Source organism: Tachysurus vachellii, chromosome 11, assembly GCF_030014155.1.
Source record: "Tachysurus vachellii isolate PV-2020 chromosome 11, HZAU_Pvac_v1, whole genome shotgun sequence".
Classification (NCBI taxonomy): domain Eukaryota; kingdom Metazoa; phylum Chordata; class Actinopteri; order Siluriformes; family Bagridae; genus Tachysurus; species Tachysurus vachellii.
Window position 1 is genome coordinate 19474879 of NC_083470.1, and position 18775 is coordinate 19493653.

The 18775-nt window shown below is 38.1% G+C and overlaps 1 protein-coding gene across 1 annotated transcript; it reads right to left on the reverse strand.

The window, feature by feature from the left end:
* Positions 1 to 94: 94 nt before the first annotated feature.
* On the reverse strand, positions 95 to 18266 carry LOC132853918 (periphilin-1). The gene is made up of 6 exons (XM_060881977.1): positions 17972 to 18266; positions 15255 to 15340; positions 11512 to 11738; positions 6714 to 6766; positions 5526 to 5633; positions 95 to 1968 (listed from the first exon to the last, which is right to left on the reverse strand). The coding sequence occupies exons 1-6, from the start codon at positions 18005 to 18007 to the stop codon at positions 1765 to 1767; spliced, it is 714 nt and encodes a 237-aa protein (XP_060737960.1). The 5' UTR covers positions 18008 to 18266; the 3' UTR covers positions 95 to 1764.
* Positions 18267 to 18775: the final 509 nt, after the last annotated feature.

Here is an 18775-nt window from a genome sequence, read left to right on the forward strand (position 1 = left end):
TATGCTAATTTTGCATAACAGCGCTGCTCAAACAGTAGCTCGGTAGTAGCTGTAGGAATAATAAGTTTCTAGTAATATGATAATAATTTTCAAATAGCTTTGGATTTTTTTATTTGCATAGAACATCAGTTAAGGACAACTCTGTGAAATAATGGTAAATGTACATGCTCATTTTTAGTGCACATTTGAATGTTCTGTTTATTTAACTTTTGACTGGAAAGGAAAAATGATCAATTGAAGAACTGCAGTTTAGTGAAATATGTGTTCACATTTCAAACCCAGCAAGCCCTTGATCCACCTGTCGAGCCCACCAAGCCCCAAATAAGAGTAAAAAAGTTCAAATAAAACAAAAATAAGAAGAAGAAAATTTATAAGGGCAGCGATCTTAGAACAAATGCACCTATTTTTCCAAATAGAGAAAATGCGAAAATCCAGTAATAATAAGATGCCAGAGAAGGTAATTACAATGGATTGTGATGCAGAGGACATGACATAAGGCTTAAATATCACGTTCACACTAGGTTGTTTCTTGTCATGTTGCGAACAATATTTTGTCTTCATAGTAAAAAACCTAGTGTCAGACAAAAGGATCTGCATTACATGCATACAAGCTTTATAACATTTATTTACACAGAAATGAGAACATTGATAGGTAAAAGCATTAAATAAAAATGTAGAGATATCGTCTACTTTTTTACAGTAAACTTTTTGTTCCTATTATGCACACATTTCAAGTATTCTCCGTTAATGTTCAATAAGTGCATGCGGTTGTCACTTGCAGTTTAGAATAAATCTGTGACGTTATAAATAGGTTACGATCATTACAAGCAAGTGAGTATAGTCAGATGACTGAAGTCTACATCCTGTTGTAAAACAAATACCCTTTCTGATAAGATAAAATGATAGAGAGTCAGCAAAAAATCTGCCTTTAACAGGAAGACTTCTTTTAGAGAAGAACTTCATATCACCGAGTATCAAATAATTAGGAAGTAATTAATTAATTTTAGAAAATGCACTATTTTCATTAAATAAAATATAATCAAGTGTATTCTGTTATGTATAAAGCATTGTTAATAGATTCTGAACAACTGAGGAAAATAAATCTGTCCATAACACATATCTTTATTTTGCAGTTGTCTTTCATTTAGCATAAATGCCTGAAGGTATAAAACCAGTGGAATTGGCCTATGAAATGCAGCAGAAATTGTTTATTGAGGCATTTCTTCTGACTGCCTCATGACACATATTTTTAGATTTATTAGACATTATTTGAAGATAATATTACAGACTAGTGGTCAAGTCAGTGCCTTTTTATCTTATACACCAGCTTAAGGAATTAGGCTTATTGTGATTTATTTAACAATCTTCTATACAGATTTCTCCATAAAACATTGCCGTTCTAACACCAGCTATAGGAAGAATAGATAAACTGCGGCTGCACATTTAGCACCTGTGATCCTTAAACAGCCACATGTGTGGTTGTTGAGTTTCTTCCTTCATGTTTATGTGGTTGATGAATGCACTATTCCAAGGGCACTGTTTCAAAGCTTTTAACAGTCATCATCCTGTATTGTATTTAAAGTCTCTGACCTTCACTCATGAAATTAGAGCAGGAGATACACAACCCTGAGGACTGTGTGTGTGTGTGTGTGTGTGTGTGTGTGTGTGTGTGTGTGTGTGCATGTGTTTGTGCATGTGTGTGCATGTGTGTGTGTGTGTGTGTGTGTGTGCGTGTGTGTGCACGTGTGTGCTTGGATGTGTGTGTCAATGAAGCTGGGACTGCGATGGTGTGCCAAGCTCTCTGGAGTCATACTCATTGATAAACTTCTCCATGGCTTCTACACAGCGCAGGCCAATCTCACGCAGGTTCTCCCTCAGAGAAGACTGGATTGGTCTCTCCAGTGAAGGATCTTTCGCCACAAGCATTTTTACCACCACGCCAAATGTGTCGCAGTCCTGCCGATACACCTGCAGCACATACACACACCATAACTTTAGTATTTGTAAGGTTCTATCTAGGTAATAAGAGGTTTTAAGATAATGGGGTGACAATTTTGGCATTTAAGCTAGCAAAACTCATAAATGCCTAATTATGAATGGGTAAAGAAAATGTATTGTGATTTAACGAGGAAAATACACCGAACAAAAATATAAACGCAACACTTGTTTTTACAAGATGCAGACATTCGTAATTCAGTATTCATAAATGCTAAATAAATGTCATTATTAGTCTTCCAGATGAATGATTGTATACACTGAACAAAATAATAAATTCAACACTTTTGTTTTTGCCCCCATTTTTCATGAGCTGAACTCAAAGTAGTCTTCTATGTACACAAAGGTCCTATTTCTCTCAAATATTGTTCACAAATTTGTCTAAATCTTTGTTAGTCAGTACTTCACCTTTGCAGAGATACCATATCAAGATGCTGATTAGACAGCATGATTTTTGCACAGGTACTGTATGCCTTAGGCTGGCCACAATAAAAGGCCACTCTAATATATAATCATTCATCTAGAAGATTAATAATGACAATTATTTAGCATTTATGAATACTGAATTACGAATGTCTGCACTTTGTAACAGTCAGAATGTATTTTTTTTGCCAAGAGTAAGTCTTCCTCTCTAACATGAAAATCGAGCATTAATGTCTTATTAACTTTACGAGAGAGTTAGTAAAGAAAACTGGTTGGTAAAGAAATGAAGAAATTAAAGGAAAACAGGAATTTGTCTAATAGACATTTCACAACAGTAAACATATCTACAGTATTTAAAAACAAAAAATGTGATGTCATTAATGTTATTGCTCACAAATTGTTTTTTTTTATTTTAAAGTTGTATTAAAAGATATTTAATCATATGATCCATGTTTCCTGAAAACGTTTTCTCTTATATTCCTTTTCACAACAACTGTTTATCTCTAAATAAGCACCTCGGATAAAAAAATTAAACACACACACACACAAACACACAAACACATACACACTCTTTTCACCCAATTAACAGTGAGGAACTTTGGGAATAATCACCCTTGAGATGATGAAGAGAAAAAGAGGAGTGTGAAAGAAGCTCAGTGTCCAGTCATAGGGAATTACGCATACCGTTTCACACACACACACGCACACACATTTCTACTCACAGTCATACACATCCACGCAAAAATTACTAATTCATAAGAATTACTGAGTGACCTTTCATACAGTTTCACATGACTGAATGCCAACAGACACTCTGTCCCAAACCCATGCTATGTCTCAAATATTTTCTGTCACACTTGCACACTCACTGGACACTTTATTAGGAACACTACACTAATACTAGCTAGGAACCCCCCCCCCTTCCCGTTCACAGAACCAGTCTGATGACTTGTGCTTTGTGACACAGCACATTATCATGCTGCTCTAAGTTTGTCTGTGGCAGAGCCGATCCTGACCTCCCTGGGGCCCTAAGCAAAATTCTGCAAAGGGGCCCTCCTACCTGACCCCTGAGCCATGTAAACCATTTGCCACACATTCACACTTGCACTGGCAGCACTGCACAGCTAATTTAGCTAGTCAGATAGAGACTAGAGACAGAATCACATCAACTTAACTTTACTGTTATTTGCTCTTGCTGACATCAAACTTGAAGAGAACACAAGTTTACCTGATTGCTGTTCTCGCATTTCACTCTCATTTTGTTTTGTTTTTTTTCTCTTTTCATGGCCAGATGGATAGCTCCGCTTCATATTCTCATCTACACAGTAAACATTAACACGCGCTGTAAAATGAGGCAGGGGGAGGCGGGGCCTTGCACAATTTGCGGGGCCCTATGCAACTTGCGTAGTGAGCGTATAGGGCCGATTGGCTCTGGTCTGTGGAGTCATGCTATTGACACTAAATTGACACCCTAACATCTACATGTTGCTGCAAAAATCAAAACTCTTTAACGGTAGAGTTTCCATGGGCCTGTGTCCACTGTAGCCTCAGCTTCCTATTTTGGTTACCATGCATGGTCTTCGGCTCTTGTAGCCCAAATGCCACAAGTTTGAACATGTTGTGCATGCTGAAGCTTCCTGTTAGTTGTAGCCTTCCTGTCAGCCTGAACTACAAGGTCTATCTGCCCACAGAACTGCTGTTCCTCACGAAATGTTTTTGTTCTTCATACTATTCTGTGTAAACTCTAGAGACTGTTTCATGCAAATATTCAACACAGTCCATCTGGTGGCACCAACCATGTCATGGTCAAAAATATTACAATCACCATTTTTCCTTATTTTGACATTTCATGTAAACATGAACTGAAGCTCTTGACCTGTATCTGCATGATTGTATGCCTTGCACTGCTGCCCCATGATTGACTGATTAGATGATTGCATGAATAAGCAGGACATAGTATTCCTAATAAAATGGCTGGCAAGTGTGTTTAAATACACTGTGAAAATAATGAATGCAATGATTATGATATTCTATTTGTATGTTTTCTAATGTTACATTTGTAATAATCAGTATTAGGTAAAATAATTACACATTGCTGATTACACAAAAGCATTGTGTGTGTGTGTGTGTGTGTGTGTGTGTGTGTGTGTGTGTGTGTGTGTGTGTGTGTGTGTGTCAGGTGCTTTCCACCAGCTATTGGATCACCTTAAAAAGTACTTCAGCCTGACCTTTGGTATCAAGTAAAATCAGTTGGACTGTGTGGGTTTGTGTGTGTGTGTGTGTGAGAGAGAGAGAGAGAGAGAGAGAGAGAGAGAGAGAGAGAGAGAGAGAGAGAGAGAGAGAGAGAGAGAGAGAGAGAGAGAGAGAGAGAGAGAGAGAGAGAGAGAGAGAGAGAAAGCATGTTTATATATCCTGATGGGGACCAAATGTCTCCACAAGAACTGGAATATATGAGTATTTAAACCTTGTGAGCTGGTCCCCATGAATCCTTTTGATTACTGGGCTTATGGTTAGGGTTAAATTTAGGTATAGGCATAGCTTTAATTAGTTAAGTTAATAATTTATTCACTGGAAGGTTCTCACAAGTATAGTAAGGCAACTGTATGTGTGTTTCTGCGGGTGGGTGGGTGGGTGGGCGGGTGGATTTGGGTGCGTGGTTGGATGGGTGCGTGTGTATGTGCGAAATGGCTGCATCTACCTGCTACGACACCAATTCAAAACAGCACCTACTGTCGGCCTTGTGGTAACCATAGCGATTGGAAGACAGAGGGAGAAGAGAGGTTTTGTGTGTGTGTGTGTGTGTGTGTGTGTGTGTGTAGTGTAATTTTCATTCTGCTGTCTGAGTCATAGCCCCATGTGCTCTGCTTGCTGTTCACCAGAGCAAAATAAAAAAAAGTCTTGGTGCAGAATTGAATAGCAGGAGTGAGATGCTTTCACTCATCAAGGCAGATCTTTGCCTACTGTACTGCTGTTACAGGTTCATGAAAGGGATTTTTTAAAAAGTTGTTTATATATGCATTATGGCAAAAAGCCGTTTGGTCTTCACGGTCCCTCTGTTTATCTTCCTCAATCAATCTGATACTAATATACACATAAACGCTCCTCACCTCCTCAATCTCCTCTCTCTTTTTCTGGATGGCTCGACTTCTGGCAGCTGCACGTGTTACAGAGGACAGAGTCTCCCTGCCGCTACTGTTCTGCTCTTCTTGATTGACCTGAGAGAAGAAAAAGAGAGAGAGAGAGAAAGAGAGAGAGAGAGAGCGAGAGAGAGAGAGAGAGAGAGAGAGAGAGAGAGAGAGAGAGAGAGAGAGAGAGAGAAAACACAAATTAGCCAAAATATAGGTACAATTTTACTCATGCGAGAGCTCCAGAAGAAATCCAAATATTGAGGGCATAAATAAAGTATATTGTGCACACACACGATTTTGGTACCTCAATTTAGCAAACAAGATAATACAGATTCCTGTTGTAGCTTTGTAGCCTCTTCTTGGCTTTGTACCATGATGATATAAGAGATGACTACATTCTTTTCAAAGTGCATGTCTGTTACAGAGACCTACTTGCAGTCGCTGGCAACGGCTCATTTGAAACAGTAAAGCAAAAGTCTCCTTAGTATCCTGAGTATCCTTCCATAAAACTCTGTGACTTTAAAAGCACTGTGATCTGGTACTTACTTTATGTCAAGGTGTTGCACTGTTTATATTAGATTGAAATTTAAAGAGAAATGAAATGACTGACTGGACATTTAGGTTCGGCTCATTTAAGGCGGCACATTCGACTCATTTAAGGCAGTAGCTGAAAGGGTTAGATTTCAAGGTGGGTTGCGTTATATTCTGGTCATGCATTCTGAAATTTTCTTCGTGGTGTGTTTTACAGAGGTCTGTAAGAAATACAATGCTCAAAAAACAATGCATACTGAGACTGACACTGTTCAACAATAATGCTTGCATTGTGTCCTCTGTATAGGCTGACCCCTGACCAAGCAGTGACACTGTGTTACATTTGATAGAATAAGTCAAGTGCCATAAGACAACTCACTTTCTGATATTATACAGAACCTACAACCGATACTTTGTGCATCTGGCTCTCATGTTATTCATATCATGTACACTGCACAACCATATGACTTTTTTCCGATTTTAGGCAGCTACACGTTGTAATTAATTTCTCCAAGCTCATTAAGGAGAATGTTGATCTCTGAAGCCATTGTGTCCCTGTGCAACACTATTAGGAAAGTGTTGAAGGTCTCGCCTCAGGAGTTTTCGAATGAAAGAAGAAATTTTTTGGTTTCTTACTGTAAATGATAGAGTAGTCCTCTCAGAAGCCACTGAAGATGTCCGGGAGCGTTCTTAGAGGAAAAAAAAGAGTTGACATTTGACATTTACCTCACGTTGGTGAAATTAAAGTCATACTGTATCAAATTTCTGAGGGATGTATTACATTCATGTAATAGTGCTTTGTCAAATGAAAAAAGAATATCTAACAGAATAACAGAGAGGAGCTAATAGAGAGTAGTAGAGAACAAAAACATACTAAGCAAGGGACTTTTTAATTAACTTTGCACTCATGTAAATGCTTGGTGAAGAGTTAGGTCTTTTGTTTAAAGACAACCAGTTCAGAGATCCAGGCAAAGTTCAATCCACCACTTGGGTCCCAAAACATAGAAAAATCTTCCTTGCTATGTCTTTGGGCTGAGTTCAAATATTTGACACCGTATTGTGCATCTTTCCTTTGATCAGGGCCTAAATTAACATTGTGTTAAAGGAATAACTTCAGATTTTTTAAGATCTGCTGGGTGCATTTTGGATAATTTGCCTTGCAGTGTTTGAATGCTTGGACTGGCTTCATATATACTGGATTTTTACCTAGATGCTTAAATTCTATCTCTTTGCCTTTTTTTCTTCTTTCACTCTCACTTTCACTCACCCTCTCACACACAAAAACACCTTCATTCCTCACCCACTCACATACACAAAATGTTTGAGCTCATCCTCTCTTTCTTTCTCTCTCTCTCTCTCTCTCTCTCTCTCTCTCTCTCACTGTCTCATTCTCACTCTTTAACACACACAGTGCATTATATATATATATATATGTGTGTGTGTGTGTGTGTGTGTGTGTGTGTGTGTGTGTGTGTATATATATATACATATATATATATATATATATATATATATATATATATATATATATATATGTATATATATATATATATATATGTACTGTACATATAAAAATAGTGCCAAGACAATGACTCATCTCTGCATATCTCACAAGCACAACGAGCAAACAAGTGAGAGAGGGACCTAAATTAGACGTTCAGATCTAATAAGGCTATGCCATTTTCACATACATACTAGATACACAAACGGCTCTCTGATACACACTCCAGCCTGTGAAAACACCTATAAAGGCATGATGCATTTTCATATCATTTCAAATTAGTTCTATCCTTCTCTAAGCAAACATCCAATCAATTACAAGCATATATTTATCATGGTCCCATGCTGAGCCAAAAGACTGCAGAGCAGTAAGATTTTTTTGCTGAAGAGCTGTTCACCAGTTCAACAATTCATCGAGCTGTTTTCTTCTCCAGTGATGCAGCTGTGGCTGATGAGTGCATAATGATGAGCACAGAGAAAAACAGCTAGTCAGGGAGCAGGTGGTTGCTCTTGGTAGTAAGAATGTGATAACACTACCACCTAGTGTGTACAATTAGTTGCATGCCAGTAGCAGGGACTTTTACTTACTTACATCCCTCACATTTTTGTAAATATTTCATTATACCTTTTCATGTGACAACACTAAAGAAATGACACTTTGCTACAATGTAAAGTAGTGAGTGTACAGTTTGTACAACAGTGTACATTTGCTGTCCCCTCAAAATAACTCAACACACAGCCATTAATGTCTAAACCACTGGCCACAAAAGTGAGTACATCCCTAAGTGAAAATGTCCAAATTGGGCCCAATTAGCCATTTTCTCTGCCCAGTGTCATGTGACTCATTAGCGTTACAAGGTCGCTATGGGGAACAGGTGTGTTAAATTTGGTGTTATCGCTCTCACTCTCTCATACTGGTCACTGGAAGTTCAACATGGCACCTCATGGCAAAAAACTCTCTGAGGATATGAAAAAAAAATTGTTGCTCTACGTAAAGATGGCATAGGCTATAAGAAGATTGCCAAGATCCTGAAACTGAGCTGCCAGCGGTTTAACAGGACCGGTTCCACTCAGAACAGGCCTCGCAATGGCCAACCAGAAGCTGAGTGCACGTGGTCAGTGTCCTATCCAGAGGTTGTGTTTGGGAAATAGATGTATGACTGCTGCCAGGATTGCTGCAGAGGTTGAAGGGGTGGGGGGTCGGCCTGTCAGTGCTCTGACCATACGCTGCAAATTGCATCAAATTGGTCTGCATGGCTGTCATCCCAGAAGGAAGCCTCTTCTAAAGATGATGCACAAGAAATCCCACAAACAGTTTGCTAAAGACAAGCAGACTAAGGACATGGATTACTGGAACCATGCCCTGTGGTCTGATGAGACTAAGATAAACATATTTGGTTCAGATAGTGTCAAGCGTGTGTGGTGGCAAACAGCTGAGGAGCACAAAAACAAATGTGTCTTGCCTACAGTCAAGCATGTTGGTGAGAGTGTGATGGTCTGGGACTGCATGAGTGCTACCGGCACTGGGGAGCAACAGTTCATTGAGGGAACCATGAATGCCAACATGTACTGTGACATTCCGAAGCAGAGCATGATCCCCTCCCTTCGGAGACTCGGCCACAGGGTAGTATTCCAACATGATAACAACCCCAAAGGTTGTTATGTAAAGGTGATGGACTGACCAAGCATGTCTCCAGACCTACACCCTATTGAGCATCTGTGGAGCATTCTCTAAAGGAAGGTGGAGGAGCACAAGGTCTCTAACATCCACCAGCTCCATGATGTCGTCATGGAGGAGTGGAAGAGTGGCAACCTGTGATCTGGTGAAAACCATGCCCAAAATATTGACACTTTGGGCCCAATTTGGACATTTTCACTTAGGGGTGTACTCACTTTTGTGGCCAGTGGTTTAGACATTAATGGCTGTGTGTTGAGTTATTTTGAGGGAACAGCAAATGTACACTGTTATACAAACTGTACACTACTTTACATTGTAGCAAAGTGTCATTTCTTCAGTGTTGTCACATGAAAAGATATAACAAAATATTTACAAAAATGTGAGGGGTGTACTCACTTCTGTCAGATACTGTATACATATTTACTTAATGTTCAACTGCACAGTTCAGTATATAAACCAGATCTTATATTATTCCTTATTCTTTTTTACCTGTATTATTACATACTTTAGGAATTGTATGATGATGCAGCATTTACATTTTCTATCTGAGATGAATAAGGGGTTGAGTTAGTGATGGATAAAAAAATATATATGGCAGGGAAGTAAACCTGCAGTCACACAAATGAGATTGTCTGCTAGTCATAACTTGCTTTGTACAAATTCTTAGAATTGTAATCATGGAACCATGTTTAACATTTCTAGATCTGATAATAACTTGTCACTCATCAATTTTTTTTAACAATTTGACACGGATCACCTCCCTCTGCAACCAGATCCTGGACTTCTTGACTGGGAGACCTCAGTCAGTCCGGATCGGGAACAGCACCTCCAACACCTCCAGCACCACCACACTGAGCACTTTAGCCTCTCAAGGCTGCGTGTTCAGCCCACTGCTATTTACCTTGCTGACTCACAACTGTGCAGAAATGTACAAATCGAACCATATTATCAAGTTCGCTGAAGACATGACACTGGTGGGTTTCATCAGCAAGAACGACGAGTCAGCATACAGAGAGGAGGTGCAACAGCTAACTGCCTGTTGTAGGGCCAACAACCTGTCTCTAAATGTTGATAAAACTAAAGGGATGGTTGACTTCAGGAGAGCACAGAGCGACCACTCTCCGCTGAACATTGACGGATCATTGTAGAGATCGTCAAGAGCACCAAATTTCTTGGTGTTCATCTAGCGGAGAACTTCACCTGGTCACTCAACACCAGCTCCAAGAAAGCGTCTCTACTTCTGAGGAAGTCTGAGAAAGGCACATCTCCCGCCCCCAATCCTGACTACTTTTTTACAAGGGACCATTGAGAGCATTTTGAGCAGCTGCATCACTGTCTGTTTTGGGAACTGCACCATCTCGAATCGCAGGACCCTGCAGCGGATAGTGAGGACAGCTGAGAAGATCATTGGAGTCTCTCTTGACTCTATCATGGACATTTACACCACACGCTGCATCCAAAGCCAACAGCATTGTGGATGACCCCACACACCCCTCTCACACACATTATTGAAAAATCTCTATATACGTATATTTATCCATCAAACTGTTTACATGCTGTTTTTGCACACTTTTTTGCTCTTTGCACATGCTGTCCCCCATTTCAGTCGATTGTTGTTTTGCACAATCCTTTCCAGCAGTTACAATATCTCAGGTAACTGCTGCTATAATACTTGTGTTCATTCCAGTTTTTCTTCACACGCAATACTGTTTGAACATACAGTATTTACACTGGTCGGCGTTGCTTCTGTTTATTGTGTATTGTCTTTCGTGTAATGTCTTGTATTTTTTGTCTGCACTGTCTTTTGTCCTGCACTGTCTTGTCTGTCTTGTTTGTCTTGTCCTGCACTGTTTGCACCAGGTTGCACAGATGCACTTTATGTGGCTAGGACTAACTTACTAAGTCTTTGTTTCATGTAGCACCATGGTCCTGGAGAAACATTGTCTTATTTCACTGTGTACTGCAACAGCTAAATATGGTTGAAATGACAATAAAAGCTTCCTGACTCTCTTGACTCTTGACACGGATCAGTGTTTCTAGTTTCACAATAAAATCTCTCTCTCTCTCTCTCTCTCTCTCTGTTCAGATGTATAGGTGTTCTTAATAAAGTGGCATAAAAGCAGTTTATATTGTTAAGGCCATCTGGGTTTTGTTTTTTGTGTTTTTGTTGTATTGTTTCTATTGTTTCCTGGTTTTCCTACAAAGTCCCCAAATACACACACACACACACACACACACACACACACTTGGATATACCTGGTGTGCTGAATGCTTTTTTTTCCGGCATTGGAGTTGTAGTGCTCTTCTCTGACTTCTTTTCCAAGTGCTGACTTGATGAATGTACATTTTTGTGTCTCAGCATCGCATTCGGACTCCGAGCTCTAGAGGGAAGACGAAGACTGGAGGCTCTCTGAAACCTGTGGATCCTGAAGCTAAAACTTGGCCGCCGGGAAAAGTAGTCCTCTCTCGGCCTGTAATAGAAACTGCACAAGGAGAAAATTTACATTCATATGAAAAGCCGCATTACTAAATAATTAGCAGGAATTGAAGAATAATTCTCTTTCTTTCATCCTTTGCTCAGAAGGCCCACAGCAAAAAATCATTTTTATTACCTGAGTCATTAAAAATGTATAGATTTTATTAGTTTTTTAAATCACCATTTGACACTCTCATTCTCATTCCCATCACTCGCTCAATTATAAATAATACATGTTTAAAATATATAGAAAAGGATCTCATTCTCTACGTTTCCTACTGTTCTCATAAGCCATTCTCTTTGTGGAGAACCCATGAGCACTTCAAGATATCAGCATTCTTGGGGATGTGAATGCAAATAGGCTTGCGTTTCACTGTTTAGACCAGGACATTCTGTTTTTGTTGCAGAAAACTAAATGATCTAAATAAACAGAGATAATTGTTAGATGATTTCTAGTATGAATAGTATGAATCAAAAAGAAAAAAAAAATTTTGCTTTTTCAGGTGAAAAGAGAACATTTCTTATAACAAGTAAAGTGTTTAACTTTAAAAAAAAAATAAAGAATTGTAATTATACATTTATATTTAATGCAGTGGATTGAGCTGTGGGTATTTAAGGCTCTGTGTTGTTGATCGTGGTTCATGCCTTAGCACTGCCATTCTGCCACTGTTGGGCCCTTGAGCAAGGCCCTTAACCCTCACTGCTCCAGGGGCGCAGTATCATGTCACTCTGACACTAACCTCCAAAGTTAGGATATGTTAAGGAAGAATTTCACTGTGTTGTAATGTATATATGACTAAATAAAGGCTTCTATTCCATTTTACTGAAAATTATAAAATGCACAATTACCATTCAGGAGATTTCCATCCACAGGAATCAATGTTTCTGTTTTTTTCTATGAACAATTTTAGTTAAAGGAGCCACCATGGCATCCCAGATGCTGTTCAAATATGTGCATTGGATTCCTTCTCTGAAAATCTCACTCTTGAGAAAGAATCACAAGCTCTCAATCAGGTTTATATCAGGTGTGGAAAGGGGTCAGGTGCTTAATCATTTATCTTTTAGAACGTTGTTTTGTTTTTTTGGGTAACCATTCAGTGGAGTACTTTGATATACCGTATAATCTCACATCAACATCAGATCAACATAAATCGTGAACGCTATATATATCACCATCTTCTTGAAAGCTGCTGATTTTGTGAACTTCATGAGTACTATAATGCTTTTTGTGGCACTGAGTAGAAAATGATTTAAGCACATGTTGTATGGCAAGCTGAAGGAGGAATTAGCTTTTTGTACAATAATCAATAACAACAATAAGAATGAAAATGTAGAACACAGAGCAGGTGTACTGTATTTTCCATATGTATAAATGTTCTGGCATATTAGAAATTTGGAAGCTAATATTTAACATTAGACATTTAATACTGTGACTAACATCTGATTACATTAGCAATATTAATAATATATTAATGACATTAGAAATCTATACTCAGTGTGCTTTACAAACTGAACATTCCAGTATAACTAATCGGCTAGTGTAAAGAATGTTTTGCAGTTACTTTACAGTTAAATTTGATTAAATATCTTGTTTAGGTACACCTTTAAGTTTTAAAACAAGAAATATCTCCCATTTAGAACTTAGATTATACACTTAGAAAAAACTAAGCTAACTGAAAGACAAATATGATAAGAAGGTGGCCTTCTACTATGATTGTGATTTATTATTGATTTAATGATATTAGGATATTGCTTAATAATAAAAAGCCAGATAGAACCAGATAAAGAATAAGTTTGTGTCTGTTTGTGATTGGCCAATGGTTAAGAATGTGCTTGCTAAATTTTACAGAATTGCAAACTGGTTCATTTGACGTCATTTTAAAGTGTATGGCTTGGTGACAGGTAAAGGCAAAGTTCTTGCCTTATTTGCCTTTATCCAAAGCATCTTGGATGTATTAAGCTGAGCAGGTGAGAGTGTAGGGCAAACACATTCTGGACTTCATTTGGTGTTTATAGTTTGAAAAAGTAAGAGTATCTTTAGTACTTTTAGTGTATTATTATATATGGAGTGAATGTGAAGCTCCTACACAAAATATACTGTATGTATGTGTCATATCATTCGTCTAGCCATTACAATTTGGCCCTTATCAGAGTTACACTGATCATTATACTTGCCCATTTTTCCAGCTTCCAACACATAGAATTTGAGAACTGACTATTTTATATATATTACCTCAAATATACTATTATTATTATTATTATTATTATTATTATTATTAGTAGTAGTAGTAGTAGTAGTAGTAGTAGTAGTAATAGTGGGTGTAGTTGTAGTAGTAGTAGTAGTAGTAGTAGTAGTAGTAGTAGTAGTAGTGGGTGTAGCAGTAGTAGTAGTAGTAGTAGTAGTAGTAGTAGTGGGTGTAGCAGTAGTAGTAGTAGTAGTAGTAGTGGGTGTAGTAGTAGTAGTAGTAGTGGGTGTAGCAGTAGTAGTAGTGGGTGTAGTAGTAGTAGTAGTAGTAGTAGTAGTAGTAGTAGTAGTAGTGGGTGTAGTAGTAGTAGTAGTAGTAGTAGTAGTAGTGGGTGTAGCAGTAGTAGTAGTGGGTGTAGCAGTAGTAGTAGTGGGTGTAGTAGTAGTAGTGGGTGTAGCAGTAGTAGTAGTAGTAGTGGGTGTAGCAGTAGTAGTAGTGGGTGTAGCAGTAGTAGTAGTGGGTATAGTAGTAGTAGTAGTAGTAGTAGTGGGTGTAGCAGTAGTAGTAGTGGGTGTAGCAGTAGTAGTAGTGGGTGTAGTAGTAGTAGTGGGTGTAGCAGTAGTAGTGGGTGTAGTAGTAGTAGTAGTAGTGGGTGTAGCAGTAGTAGTAGTAGTAGTAGTAGTAGTAGTATTGATAACATCAATATTATCATCCAAAACTAACCTAAGCATTTAAATAGAGAAAATCATTTTCTCTAGAATTCACCACAAGATGTAACAGAACCTAATATAGATATATTTTATGCAACAATATATATATTAAACTTACTCATATAATATTGTCTCATCCATTTCCATCAACAATCCAGGAGTCACTATAACTCCACATCTGGACATCACGTCATTCCCTCTCACCTGATGATGGACTGCACCTCCCAGATGTTTTATCTCGCATTCATTCAATGTATTTTAATACTTCAGTCAGGTTTTGCAACTTGGGCAATTTTTGGCATTATGTCTTTGTTTATTGTTACTAATTATTCTCTCTTGCTTTTGTATTACATTTATGAGATTGAACACCTTTTGATATTGTCTTTACAAAATCAATTCCTGTTTATGTTTATCAATTCCTGAAAGCTTATGTTTATGCTATAAGGAAAGCTCCTGTTTATGGAAAGCTTATGAAAGTTTATGAGCCTGTTAATTTGGAATTAAATTTAATTATAACATATGCTATAAAATCTATATGAAACATTCCATGAAGCTTTTAAATTTGCTCATTCATTCTATTGGTTCACTCTTAAATTTGTAAAAATATGAAAAAAGTGTACGACCTACCGAGCACACTGGTATCTCCCCCGAGAAAATGGCCGAGAAAATCGTGTGGGACTCCTCCTCACTCTATTAATGGACCTTTTCTTATCCTAAAAAAAAAAAAAAAACATAAAAACACATTCTGCTAGTGCTGATGAAGCATTCAATAGTACTATGGCATGAAATTTTATACAATAGCTACATTTTGTTATATACCTAAACCTAAATATATTAAAGCATACTGGTGGTAAGTAGTGATATCCCCTGGTTATAGCAGGCACTATTTTGACCAGAATTATTCGTTCATTCATTATTTGTTCTGTAGGTGGTGTGATTCATCAAAACCCCCTATAAAATGCTCCTGCTTTATTCTGTCAGTTGATTATAATGAAGTTTTTTTAAGGCTTGGTAGTTTTTTTATGTAACACAGTTGATAAGATTAGTCTCAGGGAAAACACTTGTATTTAAGTTATGAAGTTTTGAATACACAACCTGATAGGCATTTCACAAATGGTTTGTAATACTTAGTACTTTTTTATATAAAGCTGCATAAATCAATACTTTCATTCAGTACTTTTTTATTTGGATCTCAAAAATGGTTTAAATACCTCAAAAACTCAAATGTTGGTACACTAGAAATGAATTGGTTCTTTAAAAGAAAAGAAAAAACAGAAATGAACTGATGTAAATTATTATGACTTACCATGATAAAAAACCGAATGGTTAATAATTACGTTCATTCGATGACGATGGCGCTAAAAAATTAAAAAAGACACCGTTTCTAAATCACAGATGATGTTTGGAGATAACTACATTGTCCGTGAAATTGAATGGTTCTTCTGCATTTAATAATGAACCTCCTCAATATTGTAATGATGTGCTGATTAGAAGGTATCATGGCCCTGGTGAAGAAGGAATCAAAAGAAATTTGAACTACCATTCAATTCCATTCCATTGTGCAGCTTCTGACAGCCCTCCAGCTTTAGAACACTAATGTTTTTCTGTGGACTGTAGACGATGCCAATGTACTTTGCAAGGCTTATCCAAATCTGACAGTGCTGCTGCACCATGGCTCCACCTACTACGCAAAATTTCCAAGAAGTAAGAATCATTGCCAGAATCAGTTTTATTGGCATTGGGAACATATGTGAAGGCCTTGGAGATAATACAGCAAGCGGAAGGATGTACAGGAGAGGCAGGTTATGGTGAGGTTGATGGGTTGATTTAAGCACACATTTCCAGATACTCCTTAGGTTATTGTTGGACCAGTATTTTTTCCATCCTCTGGGGTGAGGGCCAGTGTAAGTAACTGCCTTAGACCAAGCTTAGACCTTTCTGAACTCTTGTCAGTTTGGCCTTCCTTTTTTCCATATTGGAGAAGACTGACCATCATATGTAGGCTACATGTAGGCCTTCCCCATACAAAAGAGGAAGAACAAAATTATCTTGAATTAGGTCTAACACAGATAGCCAAATTTGGTGTAGAAGAACTCGAGACCCACGGCCTGCACAGACCCACTAAACAGCTTTGATATACAATGCTGTCTGTGCCCAATGCATCTTTTGTCTGACATCAGCACCCTGTCCTCACTAATGCTCTTGTGACTGAATGAGCAAAGCGTTCCCTAAAGCATGGAGGTAATTATACTAATTGGGGATTAAATCTTAAATAGGAAATTCAAAAATACCCATAACTGTTTGACTGGTCACATAGTGTACTGCAGTTGGACACAAACTGGGCAACATGGAGGCACTGTCCTGGGCTCAGGGATGAGCCCCAGTTAGACTTCCTGTGTTTGCATGGGATTTCTTTGGGTTATCTGGTTTTGTCCCACCCCTAAAAATCATGCCATTAGGTGGACTGGCTACTCGTTATGATTGTGTGTATCTCACTTTATCTAGTATAGACTCAACCTAGATGAATTCCTGAAGGTAAATATATAAAAGTCTATACCTTTGCCGTAAAGACATCCGACTACATATAAAATTTCATGTAAAGCTAAATATAGGCTTACTGTTCAGAAGAGGAAATATCTTGATGTGTCTCAGGAAAACAGTTAGCTGTGTGTTACCACAGTCCCGGAAGAGGGGGAGTGGGGGGCAATCTGTTTAGAGTTTCATATTGATCTATGCTAAAAAAAAAAAATAATAATAAGTTACTTAATAATATTTTTTTATATAAATGGGGAGAAATTTCAAACCTCAATTTCAAACCTCGAAACGCAAAACAAGTCGACATGTGTAGCAAAAGTGTGGTGTTGGCAGTGACACAATAGGTGACAAAATTCAGCAGATCAGTAGAAAGACTGCAGCAGCATACAGTAATCAATCCTGATCCTTTTCTTACACAGAGTAATGTTTTGAGAAGCCTTGCTTTTTAATATCTGCCCTACTTTCACTTTCACTTTAAACAGACATTTTGAATCGAAATTCGCAGTCAGATTTGTTTACTGACATGTGATGAGACTTAAACAGCTGAATTAATGTTGTTGTTTTTGTTTGTTTGTTTGTTTGTTTACTTGTTTGTTGTTTAGCTTTAGTACACACTACTGTTTATAGACCTCAAAATATCATAGGGTGGAGGTTTATAATGTAATAATAATTATATACAACAACAAGCAAAAAAAAAAAGAGAAATAAAAAAAAAGAGAAATCTAACAGATGTTGCATTTAGACACCACATCTTCATGAGAAAAGATCATAACAAGGTTAATAGTGAGTGTGTGGAATAGCATACATACCGTTTTATGCAATGATGAGCTTCTTGCTGTGTCCATACTGTCTGTTCTGTCTGCTTGTCAAATGCAATCGCTCATAAACCTTGATGTTTTCACGACTATCAGGAAGTGTGAGACGCTGCTTTAAGCTCGGTTCGGAAACGGGTGTAATTTGAAACTGTAGATTATGACATGACTGAGTGGGTTCTACTTTCTCTTTCGGTTCTGAGCTCTGTTTTTTTGGTGCACACACGGACCCACACTGCATTCCTTGGCGTGGTGTCATAAAGTTCAGCGATCGGTTTCAATGCGGAAGATCTCCGTGTGTGTGTGTGTGTGTGTGTGTGTGTGCGCGCGCCACTCGTTCGAGTGTCTGGCAGTTTGTGTGGGTGTGTGTGTGCGTGTGTGTGTGTGTGTATGTGTGTGGTGTGTGTGCATGTTTGCCATACTTGGCTATAATTCAGTTCATTATAATCTCTATCATTATAATGACCCCAACAATAAATAATTATGCATGCCATAACTCAGCACACACACACAGCACACAGCACACACATACACACACACATACACAACACAAACACACAACACACACACAAAACACACACATACACACACACATTTAACGCACTGGATCACTGTGCCACATGACATACAGAGTAAAATGAAATTGCAAACTTTACCACTGGGTGGAACTAATGCTTCTCTTTTTGTTGTGTAGGAAGTGTTGCAGAAGGCTTTGAGTTTGATACAGAACTCTGGCTCAGTCTTTATATCTTGACTCAAACCTGTTAATTAAACTAAAGTAATTTTCTCTTAGTTAAAGGT

What these genes read in the sequence shown, in the direction of transcription:
- LOC132853918 (XM_060881977.1), bottom strand. Translation starts at nt 18,007, where the DNA reads ATGGACACAGCAAGAAGCTCATCATTGCATAAAACG. An exon ending in AAAAGCATTCAGCACACCAG is followed by an intron (nt 6,767 to 11,511) that starts GTATATCCAAGT and finishes TTTTCCTCTAAG; the next exon opens with AACGCTCCCGGACATCTTCA. An exon ending in GGACTACTCTATCATTTACA is followed by an intron (nt 5,634 to 6,713) that starts GTAAGAAACCAA and finishes TTCTTCTCTCAG; the next exon opens with GTCAATCAAGAAGAGCAGAA.